At 36.5% G+C, this 18,800-nt stretch overlaps 1 protein-coding gene across 3 annotated transcripts in view; it reads left to right on the top strand.

Moving 5' to 3' along the window:
- MTBP (MDM2 binding protein) overlaps window positions 1-18,800 on the top strand; it is a 72,325-nt gene that overhangs the window by 28,005 nt on the left and 25,520 nt on the right. For all 3 annotated transcript variants that reach the window (XM_032610642.1, XM_032610644.1, XM_032610643.1), the window contains 3 exons: window positions 5,768-5,941; window positions 7,160-7,267; window positions 16,356-16,511. In XM_032610642.1, coding sequence (XP_032466533.1) covers window positions 5,768-5,941; window positions 7,160-7,267; window positions 16,356-16,511 — 438 coding nt within the window. The remainder of the gene's footprint in view (window positions 1-5,767; window positions 5,942-7,159; window positions 7,268-16,355; window positions 16,512-18,800) is intronic.

Raw genomic sequence — 18,800 nt, forward strand, 5'->3', positions numbered from 1 at the left:
CATTCCCACTAACAGTGCAAGAAAAGAAAGGGTGTTACTGGCTTTTAAGAACCACTGAGAAACTTATTGATATAAAATATGACTTGATTTTTATTATACTAGAATTTTGTTTGCTAATGAAACTAATAGTGGTACTTCTCTTCATTATAGTTCATATGTTATTTGTAAAATTTGATACAACTAAAGGACACTTGGAATTTCCGCTTCTCCCATTTTACCTATATAGTAGATCCAAAGTGGATGTTTTTTTAGTGGGAGAGGGGGCATGCGAGCCAATCAATCTCTTATAAGTTGATAGTGTAAAAATAACAGATGAAAATAGAAATGTTTTGTTGTAATCATTTTCCCTTATTTCTTTAGGAAGAGCTATGGGAATTGAATAACTATGCTAATTGTAAATCTGTTAGTCTCTGTGGTATTTACATAAAAGTTATCTGATAAGTCTTCAATTAACACCTGCCAAATCTGGAGCAAAGTTTTTTAAATGACTGCATGGTCATTATGGTTAGGGGAGTTCTTTAAAATAAACATTTTTCTCTTGAGGAAAATAAGATTGTTGTAACTACAGGCTTCAGTGATTAAAGTGCTTTATAGTACCTTCATTGGGTGACAGGATTTAAAATAAATGTGGAAAGAATGTCATGGATTGAAGAGGCATATAACTTGAATTGGCAAGGTGCTAAATTGGTAAATGAATTAAGGTCACTATAACTCTTGGCAAATCTTAGTTTCAAATACAACTGGTAACAGTGTTGTTCCTTTCTGATAACCTTTATTTAAATTCCTTTTCTAGGACTGATGTTTAAGAACAGGATTACTGTTTGTATTGCTAACTAATTGCAAAAAATTTTTTTGTACTTCATGGTTTTTTGGGGGATAGTCTTTAACCCACAGTGTGTTCATATCTGTGAAATAAACTGTTGTAATAAAGTTACAGTAGATTTTTTTCCTAGCATATATATATGTACACACACATACTATATATATCCTGTATATAAACACACACATATATATTATGTATATATCTCAAAATGCTAAGAACTTTTTTTGTGAGCAGAACCTTACACTCCTAAAACCTCAGCTTTATTGAGTTATAATTCACACACCATACAATTGAACCATTTAAAATACAATTGCATGGTTTTTAGTCTATTACAGGATGGGTTAGGAGTGTGCAACCATCACCACAATCAATTTGAGGACATTTTCTTCTCCCCAGAAAGCAGCCCCACGCCCATTAGCAGTTACTCCTGATTCCCATCACCTGCTTCTCTTCCCAGCCAATAGGCAGCACTAATCTATTTCTGTCTGTGTAGATTGCCTGGACACTTGATCTAAGCGTAGTCATACGGTATGTCGTCTTTCACGACTGCCTTCTTTCAAGGATAGCGTAATGTTTTCAAGGTTCATCCATGCTGTAGTATAGTACTTCATGCCTTTCTATTGCTGAATAATATCTCAGTCATTTGGATATATCACATTTTATTTATTCACACATCAGTTGAAGTGTTTGACAGTTTGGGGCTATTATAAATAATGCTGCTATAAATACTTGTGTATATATTTTTGTGTGAACATATGCTTAAAATTATTTTGGATATAAACCTAGGAATGGGATTTTTGGATTGTATATTAACTATGTGTTAAACTTTTTGAAGAATTGCCTAAATGTTTTCTAAAGTGGCAGTACCATTTTATATTCCCAGCAGCAATTTACGAGGGTTCCAGTTTCTGTACATCCTCATCAACACCTGTTATTGTCTGTATTTTTGATTATAGTCATCCAAGGGATGTGAAGTGGTATCTCTTTGTGGTCTGGATTTACGTGACCGTATTGGCCAATGATGTTAAGAATCTTTCCACTCTTTCCACATGCTTATTGGCCATTTGTATATTCTATGGAGGAATGCCTATTCAGATTCTTTACCCACTTTTTGAGTTATTTGTCTCTTTGTTATGAGTTGTAGGAGTTATTTATATATTCTAGATACAAATCCCTTATAAAATACGTGATTTACAAAAATTTTCCCTTATTTCCTGGGTTGACTTTTTTTTAATTGGTACTATTGAGCAATTAGAATACTTTAGGCAGTGATCTAAGCACTTTCATGCAGCGTCTCACATTTAATCCTAACAGCAGCCTTGTCATATGGATACTTTTTTTTAAATTAATAAACTTTATTTTTTTAGAGCAGTTTTAGGTGCACAGCAAAACTGAGTGGAAAGCACAGAGAATTTCCATATAGCCCATGTCCCCACCCACATATAACCTCCCCCCTTATCAACATCACACATCAGAGTGGTACATTTGTTACAATTGATGAGCCTACATTGACACATTTATCACCCAAAGTCCATAGTGGATTGTCTTTTCATTCTCTTGATGATGTGCTTTGAAGGACAAAGATGCTTAATTTTCATGAAATCCAATTTTCTATTTCTTTTTGCTGTTGTTGTTGCTTGTACTTTGGGTCTCATATTTAATAGATGATTGCCTAATCTAGGGTCATGAAGACTTATGGCTTTGTCTGTTTTCTTCCAAGAATTTTAAAGTTTTACCTCTTACATTTACATCTATGATCCATTTTGAATTATTTTTTTTTACATATTGGGAGGTAGGGGGTAAGGGTCCAACTTCATTCTTTTGCATATGGATGTCCAGTTATTCCAAAACCATTTTTGAAAAGACTGTTCTTTCTCCATCAGATTGTCTTGGCACCTTTATTGAAAACCATTTGACTGTAAATGTGAGGGCATATTTCTGGACTCTCAGTTCTATTCTATTAATCTGTATGTCTGTCCTTATACCAGTGCCTCCCTGTCTTGATTACTGTAGCTTTATAGTAAGTTCCCACACTGAGAAGTATGAATCCTTTTTCACTTTGCCCTTACTACACACTGACATTCTTCTCATTTCCTTTACATTCTTCCTCATTTCACATTTTCTTCTCAGTCCTCCCAGAATGATCATATAGTAATTTTAGATTAATGTTCATTGTTTTAATTATTATGATGATCTAATCACTATTCACAGTTGAGCCATGTACTATATTTTATTTTTCTTTCCTGTACAATAGTTTGTTTTACCTAGAGTTAATGATTTTTTAAAAAAATTCAATCACAAAGCCTTCCCCTAGTTGTGAAATTCCTTTCAGTACATTAAAGCATATTAACCATCCTATCAATCATGTATATGTAAGAAATCTCTTCTGGATCTTTATGACCTGCCTAATCTAGACTGGTTGGTTTTACTTTCCAGATTTGTTCCATAGCTTTTGGATCTAAGACTCTTTTCATCATAGAAATTTTGTTTGCTTTCTTTGTTGGTTCCTGGGATCCTTTAATCTTCCTGTTTTTTTCATTTTCCCATTTTGGTGGAGCACATTCTCTAAAATCATCCTGAGAAAAGGTGCATAGGAGGGAAGGTGCATAGGAGGGAAATTTTTGAGACCCTCTATGCCTAGAAAAGTTTTTATTCTACCGTCTCATTTTAATATAGCATTCTAGGTTGGAGAATATTTTTCCAGTGGAATTTTGAAGGCATTGTTCCCATTGTTCCCAGTTGTCCCATTGTTTTCCAGCTTTTAGTGAGGCTACTTAGAAGTCTTGTGCCATTCTCATTTTTCATTTTTTAAATAAGAAACCTAAGTTTTCTCTTGTATTTTGTAGAATATACTTGTTCTTCTTAGTCTTCTGAATTTTCATGATGATGTACCTTGGTGGGTCTATTTTTATTTTTGGTGTGTCTATTTTATTCTAGCATGCTTGGAAGCTTTTTTTTTTTTTTTGGGAAAAAAATTATTATTATTATTATTTTTGGCTGTGCTGCACAGCTTGCAGAATCTTAGTTCCCTGACCAGGGATTGAACCCTGGCCCCCAGCAGTGAAAGTGCTGAGTCCTAACCACTGGACTGACAGGGTATTCCCAGGAAAAATGTTCTTATCATTATTTTATTGATAATTTCCTTCCCTCCATTTTTTTATGTTCTCTCTTCTAATATTCCTGTTTGAATGTTGTTCCTCATGGTTTGTGTGTGTCTCTCTTCCTATTTTCCATTTCTTTGACTTTTTACTCTACTTTCTGATAGATTCACTGAACTTTATATGCTAACCTTTTAGTTGAAATATATATTTCTGCTTTCTTAATTTCCATGAGCTCTTTCTTATTTAATGTTCTTTTCTTACAATTTCCTGTTCTTATTTAATGGATGCAATATAGTCTCTTCTCTGAGGATTTTAGTGCCTGATTTGTCTGTTGTTTGCTTTTGTTTTATGATTTCTTTTTACTGTATATTCTTTGCCTCCCTACAAGTCACTTTGTTTCTGTTTGCTTGCTTTGTCATATGGTTTTCATACTAGAGACTTTCCCTGATGTCCCATAATGTTTGGCTGCCTGTTCATATTTAAGAGGAGGTATGAGAAAGCTGATTGGAAAATCTGAGTGCATGTTTGGGCTTGTTGACTTTGATCTTCATTTTAGGGTGATCTCACTGAGATATTAGGCAATCCCAAGGTTGGAATTCTTTGGTCCTTCCCCTAGTACTGACCGTATTTCTAAAAGAAATAGGTGAAGAAAGGTAAAGGGCCTCAATATTCACTATACAAGCATTCATTTAATGCAGTGATATTCAACTCCAACCCTAAGCTCTGTCTTATATCTCCCAGGCCAGAGGCATTTTGTTTTACCTTCTTCAGAGAATAACCACTAGTCTTCTGGTCTGGGGAGAGCACAATCTTTTGCCTGAATAGAATAAGAAGAGGTCAGGAGCCAAACTGCTTCTCAGGTAGACTTTCAACCTCCTTCCCTATTTCACCTTCATTTTGTTTGCAGTGCCATCCCAGAGTCTCTTGTCAGGGGCTATAGTATAAATTTTGCTGCTTCCAAGCTTTCCCTGTTGTTTTTCTCAGCTTCCTTAACAATTGAGAGTCTGAGGTCTGTTACCAATTGTTCATCTGCTTTCCTGCTTTCAAGGTTTAGTTGCTATTGTCTCTTCTCTTAGACATTGGTTCTTGTAGTTTTATGCTATTTTTAAATTTATTCTCATTTCATGGAATTTCAGGAGATAATGAAAATAAATGCTTATGTCCAATTCACCATCTTCAACAAAAGGGATTCTACTTCTATTTTTAGTCTCAAAGGCTTCACAGTTTTTCCTCAACCTTCACTGTAACCCTCACTTGATTTGTTTTTAAAATGCACTGGACTGTCTTAACTGACCTGCACATTACTGGCAAGCCAGATTAATGAATGCTCTCCAATCCTCCTGTAAAATACATTATGGATGCACACTGCAGGGACCAAAAAGCTACCCTTAAGTATATCTGTACACTTCTGCTCCCACCAGTTGAGCTGTGTGTGCTTGCAGGCGTCAGTTTATTCCACTTTAAAGAAAGAGAAGCTGGAAATAGTAGTTGATACGTTACGGGTGTGGATATATAGGAAAGACATAATGGAATGCTAATGAGCCACATCAAAAGTTAATGAATGCGTACACATAGTTTTAATTTAAAGTAAAACATATATGTAAATTTTACTTTACATTCATGTAAAGTAAAACATATGCTTTGTGAGTATCATTTTTGTTATGATTCTCTGCTTTAACAGCTTCCTCAGTTAAATGAACAACTACTGCCCCCAATGTATTGGGTAACACCTTGTTTTGAAATAACATAGACATGTCATTATATCCTATGGATCAAATGTATGATTCTGCCATGTTGCCTGCTGAATTTTCGCATACTTAACAAAATAATTGTTTTTGTTTAGTTCCAGATGTTGAAGTGAAAGGAGAGAGTTCTAGCTATTATCTCTTGTTACAAGGTAATGGCAACAGAAAGTGTAAAGCCACATTGATTCACTCAGCCAACCAAATCAATGGCTCATTTGCACTCAGTTTAATTCATGGAAAGATGAAAGCAAGGACAGAAGAGACCAAACTGAGTAAGTGTTAACTTTAGGTGGAAAACAAAACATTTTTACATTTCTTTGTGTACATACTTAACTTTTAATGAACTTATTGTCTCCAAACTCCATTTCACTTTCAGTAAATTTACTTTTATTTTAAATATTTTATAACATATTTGGACAGTTTAGAGTGCAGAGAATTAATCCCTTATACATTATACTTAGTAAAATTTAGTAGGCCAGCCTTCAATTCCAAATAGGAAAATTTTTAGTGTTTTCCACTTTAAACAAGTATTATTTTTCTAGAATTTATTTCTTATTTTCACTTACTTTCTCTCAAGCGTCTCATTCTATTTTATTGCCCATCTTTTTATTTTTCTCTCCAAGCTCCATGCTTTGGTTACCTATCACTGTATGATGAACTGCCCCAAATGCAGCTTAATAATGACGATTTACTATAATGTCTCATAGTCCTGTAGGTTGACTGGGCTCAGCTGGATGTTTCTGTTTTGAAAATCCACATATGACTGCAGTCACACACAGCTGGGGCTTCAGTCATTTTGAAGCTTAACAGGGCTTGGTGTGTAAGATGGCTCTTTACCCGCATGTGTGGTGCCTGGGTTAGGATGGCTGGAACAGATGCGAGCCTACTTCCTCTTCACGTGTCCTGTCCTCCTGGCCAACATGGGCTTCCTCACAACATCATGGTCTCTGGGGAGTCTGATTCCTTCTATGGTTGCTAACTGCTCTTAGAGCAGTTGTTCTAAGAAGCTATAAGGCTTCCTGTGACCTAGCCATTCATTGTCACTTTTACTACACCTTATTAGTTACGTGAGGCCAACCTAGATTCACTGTGGAAGGACTGCGCGGCGAATGAGTGGCAGCAAGTGTGATTCACTGGGAGGCCATCTTTGGAGACCAGCTCCCATACTCTGTCTGTGTTTTGTGTAAGAGTTTCAATAGCCAAGCAGGTAGAAGAAAAGGTGGTGGAGGGAATTCTATTCTGCTACCTAAATTCTCTCAATTTAAGAAGCAGGTCAAAGTTTAAAATGCAAAATAATTTAGTACACTTATTTTCTGCTGCTCAATTATTTTTTTTTTTTTCTGCTCAATTATTATTATTTACTTTGAAATATGCAAGGTCAAGAAAGATGAGTAATTGACTTTTAATTATGTTATAACGCATTTCTTGAGGATTGAGTATTAATTTTTGTTACAAATCGTCTTTAATACTGACTTTTTTCTGTTTTTCAGGCTTTCCTCTGGACCTCTTGTCACTTCCAAATTTCTCTGGGGAGCAACTTATACAGAGAGAGAAACAGTTAGCTAATGTTCAGGCTTTGGCTTTGAAAGAATGTCTGAGTAAGTAATGGTTGGTGCATTTGATTCTGGTGTAGGAATATTGACTTGTTCAGACCTAAGGCATTGTTATTTTGTCACTTTTTCTTATACACTTTGTCTTTTAGATATGATATTCATTTGTAGAACTATTTATTTATTTGTTACACTGAGTCTTAGTTGCGGCTTGGCGGCTCCTTAGTTGTGGCACATGGGTTCCTTAGTTGCAGCACACAGGCTCCTTAGTTGCAGCATGCAGTCTCCTTAGTTGTGGCATGTGGACTCTTAGTTGCAGCATGCATGCGGGAATCTAGTTGCCTGGCCAGGGATCGAACCTGGGCCGCCCCCTGCATTGGGAGTGTGGAGTCTTAACCACTGCACCACCAGGGAAGTCCCTGTAGAGCTGTTCTTGATAGAGGTGAGGTAGGGTAGAAAAGGTCTGTAACTTTTTTCCCACCAGATTCAGTATATTGTTATTGTACATTGCTTTTAACATTTATAATAATATTTGTCCAGGAAAATTTTGTTTCTCATTATTTTTAACTGTATGCTAGAAAAGACAACTAAGTTTTATTATTCTGGTTAATGTAGTAATTTTTACAAAATTTCTCTTTATATCTTTTTGGCTATACTGGAGGATAAAGACTGCAAATAGAAGAAAATACAAATCTAGAGAAATTAATATGTTAATGTGAGCATCGATTCTTAGACTTTAATCATAACTAAGCACATTTCACATACTGAGTGAAGTTGGCATTATGGATTTTTCTTTATTCAAGAAATTGACACTTTTTTAAGGGTCATTATTTAAGGTTTTTCCTCTATTTCTTAAATGTTAACTTGGTTATCCATCTTAACATTGTTTTTTATAAATAATCATTCATTAGTACCTAATCTGGACTTAGTTTAAGCTAATTGATATAGAATTTCTAAGAAACTAATTCAGATTGTGAGACCTCACAATTAGTTGCATATAGAAAAAATGATTAGGTAGATACATTATAAGATGAAAAATATCACTCTTTTTTTTTTTTTTTTTTTTTTTTTTTGGTGGTACGTGGGCCTCTCACCGTTGTGGCCTCTCCCGTTGCGGAGCACAGGGCTCCGAACGTGCAGGCCCAGTGGCCATGGCTCACGGGCCCAGCCACTCTGCAGCATGTGGGATTTTCCCAGACCAGGGCATGAACCCACGTCCCCTGCATCGGCAGACGGACTCTCAACCACTGCGCCACCAGGGAAGCCCCACTCTTTTCTTTAAAAGCATTTAAAAAATACCTTGGATTCAGTATTTTGTTTTATTCAATGGAAAATAATTTTAGAATACTTGGTCTTGATTATTCATATAAGAATTATCTACTTTTTCAATTGTACAAAGGTAATTGTGTAGTCTTAAACTCCTTGAACCACTTTTTTTTAACTATGAAAATGATATTAGCTCAAGGAAAATATAATTAGGAAAGGCAAATTAGTTTCAATAAAAGGTACTACATATTAACCCAAGGGAAAAAAAGTAAAAATAAAGTTACCATATGATCCAGCAATCTGACTCTTGAGCATGTATCTGGAAAAGGTGGAAACTGAAGGAGGAGAGGGAGGTCCAAGAGGGAGGGGATATAGGTATACATATAGCTGATTCACTTCATTGTACAGCAGAAACTAACACAACACTGTAAAGCTATTTTACTAGAATAAGAAAAAAAAAAAAGATACATGTACCCCAATGTTCATAGCAGCACTATTTACAATAGCTAAGACATGGAAGCAACCTAAATGTCCATCAGCAGATGAATGGATAAAGAGGATGTGGAATATTACTCAACAATAAAAAAGAATTAAGTAACGCCATTTGCAGCAACATGGATGGACCTAGAGATTATCACACTAAGTGAAGTAAGTCAGACAGGGAAAGATAAATACCATGTGATATCACTTACATGTGGAATCTAAAAGAATGATACAAGTGAACTTATTTCCAAAACAGAAAGACTCACTGACATAGAAAACAAATGTACAGTTACCAAAGAAGACCGTGGGGTGGGAGGTGGGGGCAGTTGGGGGTGGATAAGTTAGGAGTGTGGGTTAGCAAATATAGACTATGCTATATAAAACAGGTAAGCAACAAGGCCTTGCTGTAGAGCACAGGGAGCTATATTCAGTACCTTGTAATAACCTGTAATGGAAAAGAATCTGAAAAAGAAAAAAAATATATATATATATGTATATATATGAATCACTTTGCTGTATACCTGAAACTAACACAACAGTGTTAATCAACTGTACTTCAATTAAAAAGAAAAAAAAAGGAAAAAAATGCTGAAATACTAGTATTTTTGTGGATGAAACTCCTTTATTTCTAACATCTGCTAGCTTAGTGTTATTCACTTCTTGACGTTGTTCTAGCCCTGCTAAACCCCCTTTAGGCTTTGATTCTTTGCCATAAGCCTCTGGCAGCTCTTTAAACTAAGTTCCTTCAACATCTCCCCTCTCTTTCATCTTCACCTCTCTTCCTTACCCTTCCAACCAGAAAAACTGTGAGAGTGGAAGAATGGGCAGCTCTCTGAAGCTGGTGTATCTCTCCTTTGGGTAAGAGGAGTTAAGCCCAGTAAGGCCATCCCTCCTGCTTGGTTGGGAAGGGAAATATAATTATAATTAGGTTGTTGCCTAGTAGTTGCCTACAGGTGTGATTGGAAGTTCTGCTGGTGGGGGGCGGGTGGGGGAAGAAAGTGCTAAATAAATGCTGAAAATGTAGAAGTTACCAGCATCTGAGCTGTAACACAGGCAGCAGCTGTAAGGATGCCACAGCACTGGGCAAGGGCAAGTAGGGGGCCTGAAGTTGAAGGAAGCCTCAGAGCTAGTAGCTGCTGGAGACGTCAGCTCTGGGGGTATCCATGTCCTGGCCAGTTTGTAATCTAGAGCATTAAATCTTGATTAAGATTAATGATCCAGTTAATCTATTTACGATGGAATTATTTGCTTAACCAATCTCTCCTCTACCCAGAGAGTTAATAATGAATTGAAAATCTGGGGACAAAGATGCATCTGTTCAGATTTCAAGTATCTAAAGACAGAGGAGAATGACAACAAAATGAAGTTTCCAATGTAAGACTATCTTAGTGTCTATTTCAGTGATTTTCAAAGACGTGAATAGAAATACAAAAGTATTTAAATTGATACAGTTAATTTATACATGATGAAAACTGATATAATAGGAACAGTTTTCTTTGGGAAAAAAATGAACATTTCAGTATCAATACAGATTGTAGTCTTTGCTGGAAAATAAAAAATTGTTCAAATTTTTTTTCAAAATTATCAATAAGACATGGAGTAAACTTATTCTTATCTCCCCCACTATTTATCTGAGTATACTGCATCAGAACAAGCAACTGGAAAAATCTGCATGAAAATTTACTCACATTACTGAGGTACTCAGTTTTTTAAAATAACACAAAAATCAAATAAAATTTCTGTTAGGGTTTAATTTTTTCTTTTTTTTTAGGGTTTAATTTTTTAGAATAATTTATTTTTATTAATTCTATTCTTAAAATTTATATCTAATTTTTATTTATTTGTTTATATTTTTTATTGTATAGTTGCTTTAAAATGTTGTGTTAGTTTATACTGTACAGTAAAGTGAATCAACTATATGTATACATATATACCCTCTTTTTTGGATTTCTTTCTCATTTAGGTCACGACAGAACACTGAGTAGAGTTCCCTGTGCTGTACAGTAGGTTCTCATTAGTTATCTGTTTTATACATAGTATCAATAGTGTATATATGTCAATCCCAATCTCCCAATTCATCCTCCCACACTTCCCCCTTGGTATCCATATGTTTGTTCTCTTCTTCTGTGTCACTGTTTTTGCTTTGTAAATAAGATCTTCTATACCAAATTTTTCAGATTCCACATGTATGCATTAATATACGATATTTGTTTTTCTCTTTCTGACTTACTTCACTCTGTATGACAGTCTCTAGGTCCATCCATGTCTCTACAGATAACCCAATTTCATTCCTTATCATGGCTGAGTTAATATTCCATTGTATATGTACCACATCTTCTTTATCCATTCCTCTGTTGATGGACATTCAGGTTGCTTCCATGTCCTGGCTATTGTAATAGTGCTGTAATGAACATTGGGGTCCATGTGTCTTTTCAAATTGTTTTTCTCTGGATATATGCCGAGGAGTGGTATTGCTAGATCGTATGATAACTCTGTTTTTAGTTTTCTAAGGAACCTCTATACTATATCTAGATATAGATATAGATGTATAGATATTTAGATATAAACATTTAGAATGATATATAAATTTTATAATTTATGTTTTACCTGATCTTTATAATTTATAAATTTTGTATTTAGAAATATTAAGTATCTTGTTTCACTGATTTTTAAAGAAAAGGTTTAAGAATGCTGAACAATTTTTAAATAAAAAACTGTTCAGTGTGATACAAAACAAATACCAAAATAGCAGTATTGTCATTTTGCTCCAGGACTGTGGTCACTACTCTGAGTTCCCCACATCTTTTTTAAATTTATAGAACCCAGTGCAGCCCTGATTGGTGGTCCATCTGCTGATACTTTTAGATATTTTACACTCTATTTTTCTTAGTTACGTCCTGAGTTATTACTAGCTTTCTTAGGAAAAGCATTCTTTTGCTAATTCATTTTTAGACTTTAGTCCAGTATTTTTCTCCCAAATCTTTATCTTGTGTTGGAAACTCACTCGTGTAGAGATTATTTTTCACCTAGGTAAATTATCCTGCTCATAACCCTATTAAACCTTATCTGCTCTCTCTCTCTATTGCCCAGTCATCAAGGTCAATAGGAAGTCATATCCTGCTCTTCACATTGCCCGTTATTGTAATATAATTGACAGTTTTAATAAGCATAGGTCAGGTTCATTATTTAAGTATATTTTTAGCATTAATAAAAATGTGGGGCTAATTTCCATAGCACATTACTTATTGTGCATCTTTCAGATGAAAGCAAATCATTGACAACTTTTCATTTTAGACGGCTCCCAGAAGATGGTAAGAAAACAAACAGCTTCAATTGAAGCTTCATCTTCACTAAGGAAATGTAATAAAAGCAGCATTTATTACAACTCTTACTTTACCATTACTAATGTTCTTGACTGCAGAAATCATGTGTTACTTATTTTGGATCAGAACTGGATTGAGCCTGGCAACATCCAGGTTGGTGAGGTGGGATTTTACAGAGGCGTCCAGCTATTCCCTTGTATTATTTATGTGCCAGCCTCACACAGTGTGATGGAATATGCTTTAATCCTCTGTATCTAAGGGCACAGCACAGTGCTTTGCAGACAGTACATACTCAATAAATATTTGTTGAATTGAATTCTCTACGAATTTATAGTTCACTGTTTTATTATAGAAGAAAATGTTATTAGTTCAGAAGTGTTTTAAAAATGAAATATTTTTATAAAAGTAGTACATGGGTATAGTTAAAAATTTCAAATGCTATTGAAAAACCTAAAATGGAAAACAGCAGTGCCCTACCTTCTCCCCATCTTTCTGTCTCTGTCCACAGGCAGCTGCCCTCAGCTCTTCCGGCTGGTTTTCCTTGACCTTTCCTCCAGCTTTATGAATAATATATGTATGCTGTTATTTCTTGATTTACCAGTTTTAGACATTATCTTAATGCCTAACTATGGAACTGAATACTTAGCTTTCCCACATCAACTTCCCTTTCCCTTTCCATCCTTTACAGTGAAATCATGAATTGGGGTTAAACTAATGGTTAGTTTTAACATTTCTTCCTCCCTCTGTCCCTCCCTCTTCCTTCCTTCCCTCCTTCCTCCCTCGCTCCCTTCCTCCCTCACTCCATTCCTCCTTCCCTCCCTTCCTCCCTCCCTCCCTCCCTCCCTCTCTCTCTCTCTCTCTGTGTCTCTCTCTTTCTTTCTTTCTTTCTTTCCTTCTCTCCCCCTCCCTCCCTCCCTCCCTCCCTCCCTCCCTCCCTCTCTCTCTCTCTCTCTCTCTCTTTCTTCTTTCTTTCCCTCTCTCCCCCTCCCTCCCTCCCTCCCTTCCTTCGTCTCTTCCTGTCTAGCTAGCCATCTACCTACCTACCTATGTACCTATGTATAAGTTTACTGCTGAGTCATGTAGTATATGATGATGGTCAACTCTCCTTTCTTGTATAATCTTTTTTTTTTATGGTTGATAATCACCTTATTTTTAATTTGCCCATTCTTCTGTACAGGCAAAATACTGTTATGTTTTCCCAGAGCCTCCAACATTTCTGCCACACATCTCTCAGTAAATTTATTGCATGTTCAAACTCAGTAGTTCCTTTTTATTTCTCATAGTTTTTTTTTTTCTGGAGTGTTTCATATTTTACTGTATTTTAGACAAAATGCTTCCTTAGACCTACTGACGTCTTAAGAGACTCCTCTTTCCTCTTCTCTTCTTTTGGAATCTCCTGTTTTCTAGACCCCTTGTCCTCCCTTTTTCTTTGAATTCCCCTCTTGTTTGGTTGGAGCATATCTTGCAGTAGCTTCCTGAGTAAAAGTTCATTCATGGGGTATACATTTTTCAAGCTCTTGCATGTCTGAAAATATCTTCACTAGATTGATAATCCATATAGACTTCCAGGTTAAAAATTGTTTACCCTTAGAATTTTGAAGCAATTGTCCCATTGTCTTTTTTTTTTTTTCTTTGGCCACGTGGCACGGCATGCGGGAGCCCTGACCAAGGATCACACCTGTGTCCCCTGCAGTGGAAAAGCAGAGTCTTAACCACTGGACCACCAGGGAAGTCCCTATCCCATTGTGTTTTATGTTGCTGTGTTCCTGTAGACAAATCTCATACTAGTCTTATCCTTTGAAGTGGCCTATTTTTGGTTTGTTTTTACCCCTTCTAGAACTTTTACCTCCAGAAGCTTTGTCTCTGAAAGCTTTACTCTGAATCATAATGTGCGTGTTCCCCTTTCCCCCCCTCCAATGTATTGAGCTGTGTATTTTTTTTTTTTTTCTTTTTTTTTGGCGGTACGCGGGCCTCTCACTGCTGTGGCCTCTCCCGTTGTGGAGTACAGGCTCCGGACGCGCAGGCCCAGCGGCCACGGCTCACGGGCCCAGCTGCTCCACGGCATGTGGGATCCTCCCGGACCAGGGCACGAACCCGTGTCCCCTGCATCGGCAGGCGGACTCTCAACCACTGCGCCACCAGGGAAGCCCTGAGCTGTGTACTTGATGAGCCATATCAACAGAAGATTCACGTTCTTAAGTCTGAAATTTTTTACCTCTGTAATAATTTTTTCTCCCATTTTCTTTTCTTTTTTCTAGAACTCTTAATTAGTTATATGTCAGCTTTTTTGGGACAGAATGCTTGCTTTTCCTTCCTGTTTCCATATTATTATCTCTTTGTTCTAGTTTCTGGGAGATGTCTTGCCGCTTTTAAAAATTTGAGCTCTCATGTGATTAATTTTAAAAAATATTTTCTTGTTCATTGACTTCCTTTATCAGAGCATCCTGTATCTGTTTCATGAGTATAGTATCTTCTCTTATTTCGACAAGAGTATTAATTATGGCAAGTTTTCTTTTGTTCCCTGGAATGTTTTTATTTCTGCTGGGCTCCTGTTTTCTTTTTGCTTGCTTTAGCCTCTCCTTTTCATCCTGGACTTTTTTTTTAGCTTGGAGGGGCCTAGTAAATAATACCTGTTTTCTCTCCCAAATTTGGAACCAATTGAGAAATAAACTTAAGAAACACACTGATGGAGATAAATTACTGAGTTGAAGGATATGACTTTTTAGATCTATGGTGGGTTTTCTTCTACATATACCCAGAATTGAATTTAGCCCCTGAATGACAGCCAGAGCAGGACACCTGCAGATCAACCCTGACCGGGCAGGGCCCTCACTGCATTGCAGAGAGAGTGTATCCTAAGAACTTGCTAGCTCAGATGAAAGTTGGAGAGGAAAGGTTTAATCAGAACGTGCCTAGTTTCTTCTCCATACTAGCTCAGTGAGTGATGGGAGGGAAAGGGGAGCTGGGAGCATTACTGAATCAAAGTCCTTACACACCTAAACATAAGACCATGGAAATGCAGAGTCCCTTCTCCCCTCAGTACCTTTCTTTAGATGTCTAGTGATTTTTTTTCTGTCTGTCCTAAGTGGGAAATTTTATGTCTCACTGTAATGTAATATCTGGCAAGCTTCAAGAGTGGTGGAGTAGCTATTCAGCATTTTGGTTGTGAGCTCCTATCCTTAATTCCACTGTAATGTCAGTATCAAGATCTTTTCTCTGGGGGCGTTCAGTTTTTGAAAAGGAGAATCCTTTAATCTTCTCAGTGGGGCATTTGTAGCTGCTAGCTTTCTGGCCCCAGGGTTGGAGTCTGACCTTTCAGGATGTAGACTCTTATTTAATCTCTTAGTTGTAACTCCAGCATCAGTACCACCTTTTTATGTTCCTGACATTCTGCAGTCTGAGACTCCTTTTCTGTTTCTACCCCAAAAATGAGAGCAGAGTCATCTGGCTTGAGGGCTGGAAGCTAGATACGTCCCTGTGTGTCTAGTCTTGTTTTAGCTCAGGACCTTCCTGATACCTCTGCAGGCACCCAAGTTAACCCTTCCTCTGCTCTGCAAACTCTCAGTTACCACTCCAGCATTATCTTATCTTCCAAAATTTGTTGAAAACTGTCACTATTTATTGTTTCTTCTTTTGTTGTCCTCTTTCATTCCTCTGTTGTGATTTTAAGTTTGGGGTGGGAGAAGAAATAGATGGAAGTGGCCAAACCACCACATTTAACTGAAAGTCTTACAGGTTTTATTTTCACATAAACACCAACATAAGGCTGTTCTTCATGCTCTGCAGTGTATTCCTGAAAACTTCCGTAAACCTGCCTTTACCGTTGGTCACCTTATAGTGTTAACAAGTTACTGTATTTCTGTTTATCTCACAAAACTGGAAATTCTACCGTTACCTTCAAATGGGACTAAATTGAAAACAGGCCTACTCAGGAATGTTGATTTGCTGGAGAGATTAATTTGTTTTACTTTTGAAAATATTTCCCATAAAAGACGAGTAGATGAGCTTGCAAGGCTTTAAAATGACAGTTATATTGTTAATCATATTGATTTGTTGTCTTACAGAAAGGAGAAAGTTAGCAAAGCAGCCAGAAGTACTTTCTGTGGATGAACTCAAAAGTCTATTAATACTCACAAGGGAATGCTTTTTCGATCATTTTGATGCTATTATCTCTAAAACAAGTCTAATAAAGACAGACAGCACCTCCAGTAGGTTAAATGGTAAGTTTTCTGTTACTTTAAACGTTAGTTCTTTTTTGTGTGTGGCATTTATGATGGTTATTTATTATTAAAACTAATAAAATATATCAAATAAAAATCTATCATAAATTTTAATAGTGATATATACTTGTATATACAAGTATGTATGTATATATAATAAGCTGTATTTTTCATCATTTAAACAGTAGAAATTCTCTGATAATTTCTTTCTTGAAGCATGTTCAGTATAATTGTTTCTGAGCAGAGGGAGAAACACTTTAAGGTGATTCCCCTTACAACTGTTACTAAGCTACTAGAATGGATGGATTTCTATTAAGCTATGTTTTCATAAGATAAAAAAAGTAGAACCTACTCAGTAAATTTAATATAGTTAAAAGTACATATAATAAGATGCTCCACATTTGCCATTTATTATAGCAGGAACAATACCAAGGTTCTACTGAGGGAGCAGGAAATAATTTCTATATTAACTTGCATTTCTTTCTGTTTTCCTGGCTTCCATTCTTGTGATGAATTTGAATAGAGTGAAGCTTTTCAAGATCTAACAAAGAAGCATTTGAAGATTGCCTGGCATTTTAAAAGTACAGGATAATTTTTTTGTTTTTATTCTGTGAGAATCATTTTTATTCGTACATTAATAAGAAAATGACCAAAGAATCAGGTTAATAATAATGTTTGTTGAGTGCCTTTTCTCTGTTTGATGCCATGAAGGCACACAAAGAAGTAAAAATTTGGGTCCTTGGCTTTCTACAGGCTTATGATCTGTTTGGAAAACAAAATATAAACACAGCATCTAGTGCCACGTTTAAGGGCCCAGGCTTCTGGAGATAGACTGCCAGGGTTTAAATCTCAGCTTTGTCACTTGTTAGCCGTATGTCTTTGGGCAGGTTATTTAACCTCTGCATATCTGTTTCCTCATGTTTCAAATGGGGATGATAATATTACCCAGTTACTAGGGTTATTATGAGGATTAACTGAGTTGATACATGTAAAACACTTAGAACACAATCAGTGCCAAAAAATTACCTGTTGTTTGTATTTTCATTATCACTATTGTTAATATCAGTACCAAAGTTAAATAGTGCGTAGTAATCTGAAAGATGTTGGAGACAGTATACGGTTACTTGTAAGTGCAAGATATGTTCAGTAAGTGAGAGAGCATGGCTTCTTGGTTACAGCATGGGCTCTGGAGCAATACTAACAAGGCTGAATCCCAGCTCTGTACCTTACTCCTGTCTTTTAAATCATCCCTAGATTACTTATAATACCTAATACAATGTAAATAGTTATAAATACAATGTAAATGCCATGTAAATAGTTGCCAGCACACACCAAATTCAAGTTTTGCTTTTTGGAACTTTCTGGAATTTTTTTTCGCCCAAATATTTTTTATCCACGGTTGCTTGAATCTGTGGATGCGGTACTCGTGGATACAGAGGGTCAACTGTACACCTACCTGCAAATTACAGCAAAAGAAGCAGCAAGGTCAATTATATTTCATATTCTGACCCATTATTTGCAACCATGCACATTAGGAGTTATTAGCAATTGTTAGGGTTATTGATCTGTTTCTTTTTTTCTTTTTTTTTCTTTTTTTTGTGAAAACTCTAGCATGTGTAACAAATGAGAGTCAGCATACCATTTTATTTACTCATTGCCATAACTTGCTAAAGACTTTCATAATGCCAAATGTGATATGTGAACTCAAAAAACAGTGTCCTTTACCTGGGACTGTTGGGGCACATAAACACTGCATAAATGACTTTTCTGGATAATGCTATAAGATCACAGTTTTCTGATTTCAGATACTTTAATAAGAAACTTCTAGTGTATGTTTATAATTCTTGCCCTATTAATAAACACAATCTACCAATTATAACCTTTTTTTGGTGATTCATTCATATTTTGAAATGTAAGCCTATCATGGCCTGTATTCATTAGCCACATATTGTTATCTGAAATATTACTTTCCTTTTCGTTTGCTGTGATTTGTGATTTTGTAGGGCGGGGTTTTTTTTGTTTTTTGGGTTTTTTTTTTACGGTACGCGGGCCTCTCACTGCTGTGGCCTCTCCCGTTGCGGAGCACAGGCTCCGGACGCGCAGGCCCAGCGGCCATGGCTCCCGGGCCCAGCCGCTCCGCGGCATGTGGGATCCTCCCGGACCTGGGCGTGAACCCGTGTCCCCTTCATTGGCAGGCAGGTTCTCAACCACTGCGCCACCAAGGAAGCCCCGAAAACACTTTTAAAATGAAGCGGTAGGGCTTCCGCAGTGGTCCAGTGGCTAAGACTC

The sequence above is a fragment of the Phocoena sinus genome, chromosome 17 (genome assembly GCF_008692025.1).
Source record: "Phocoena sinus isolate mPhoSin1 chromosome 17, mPhoSin1.pri, whole genome shotgun sequence".
In the NCBI taxonomy this organism is placed as follows: Eukaryota; Metazoa; Chordata; class Mammalia; order Artiodactyla; family Phocoenidae; genus Phocoena; species Phocoena sinus.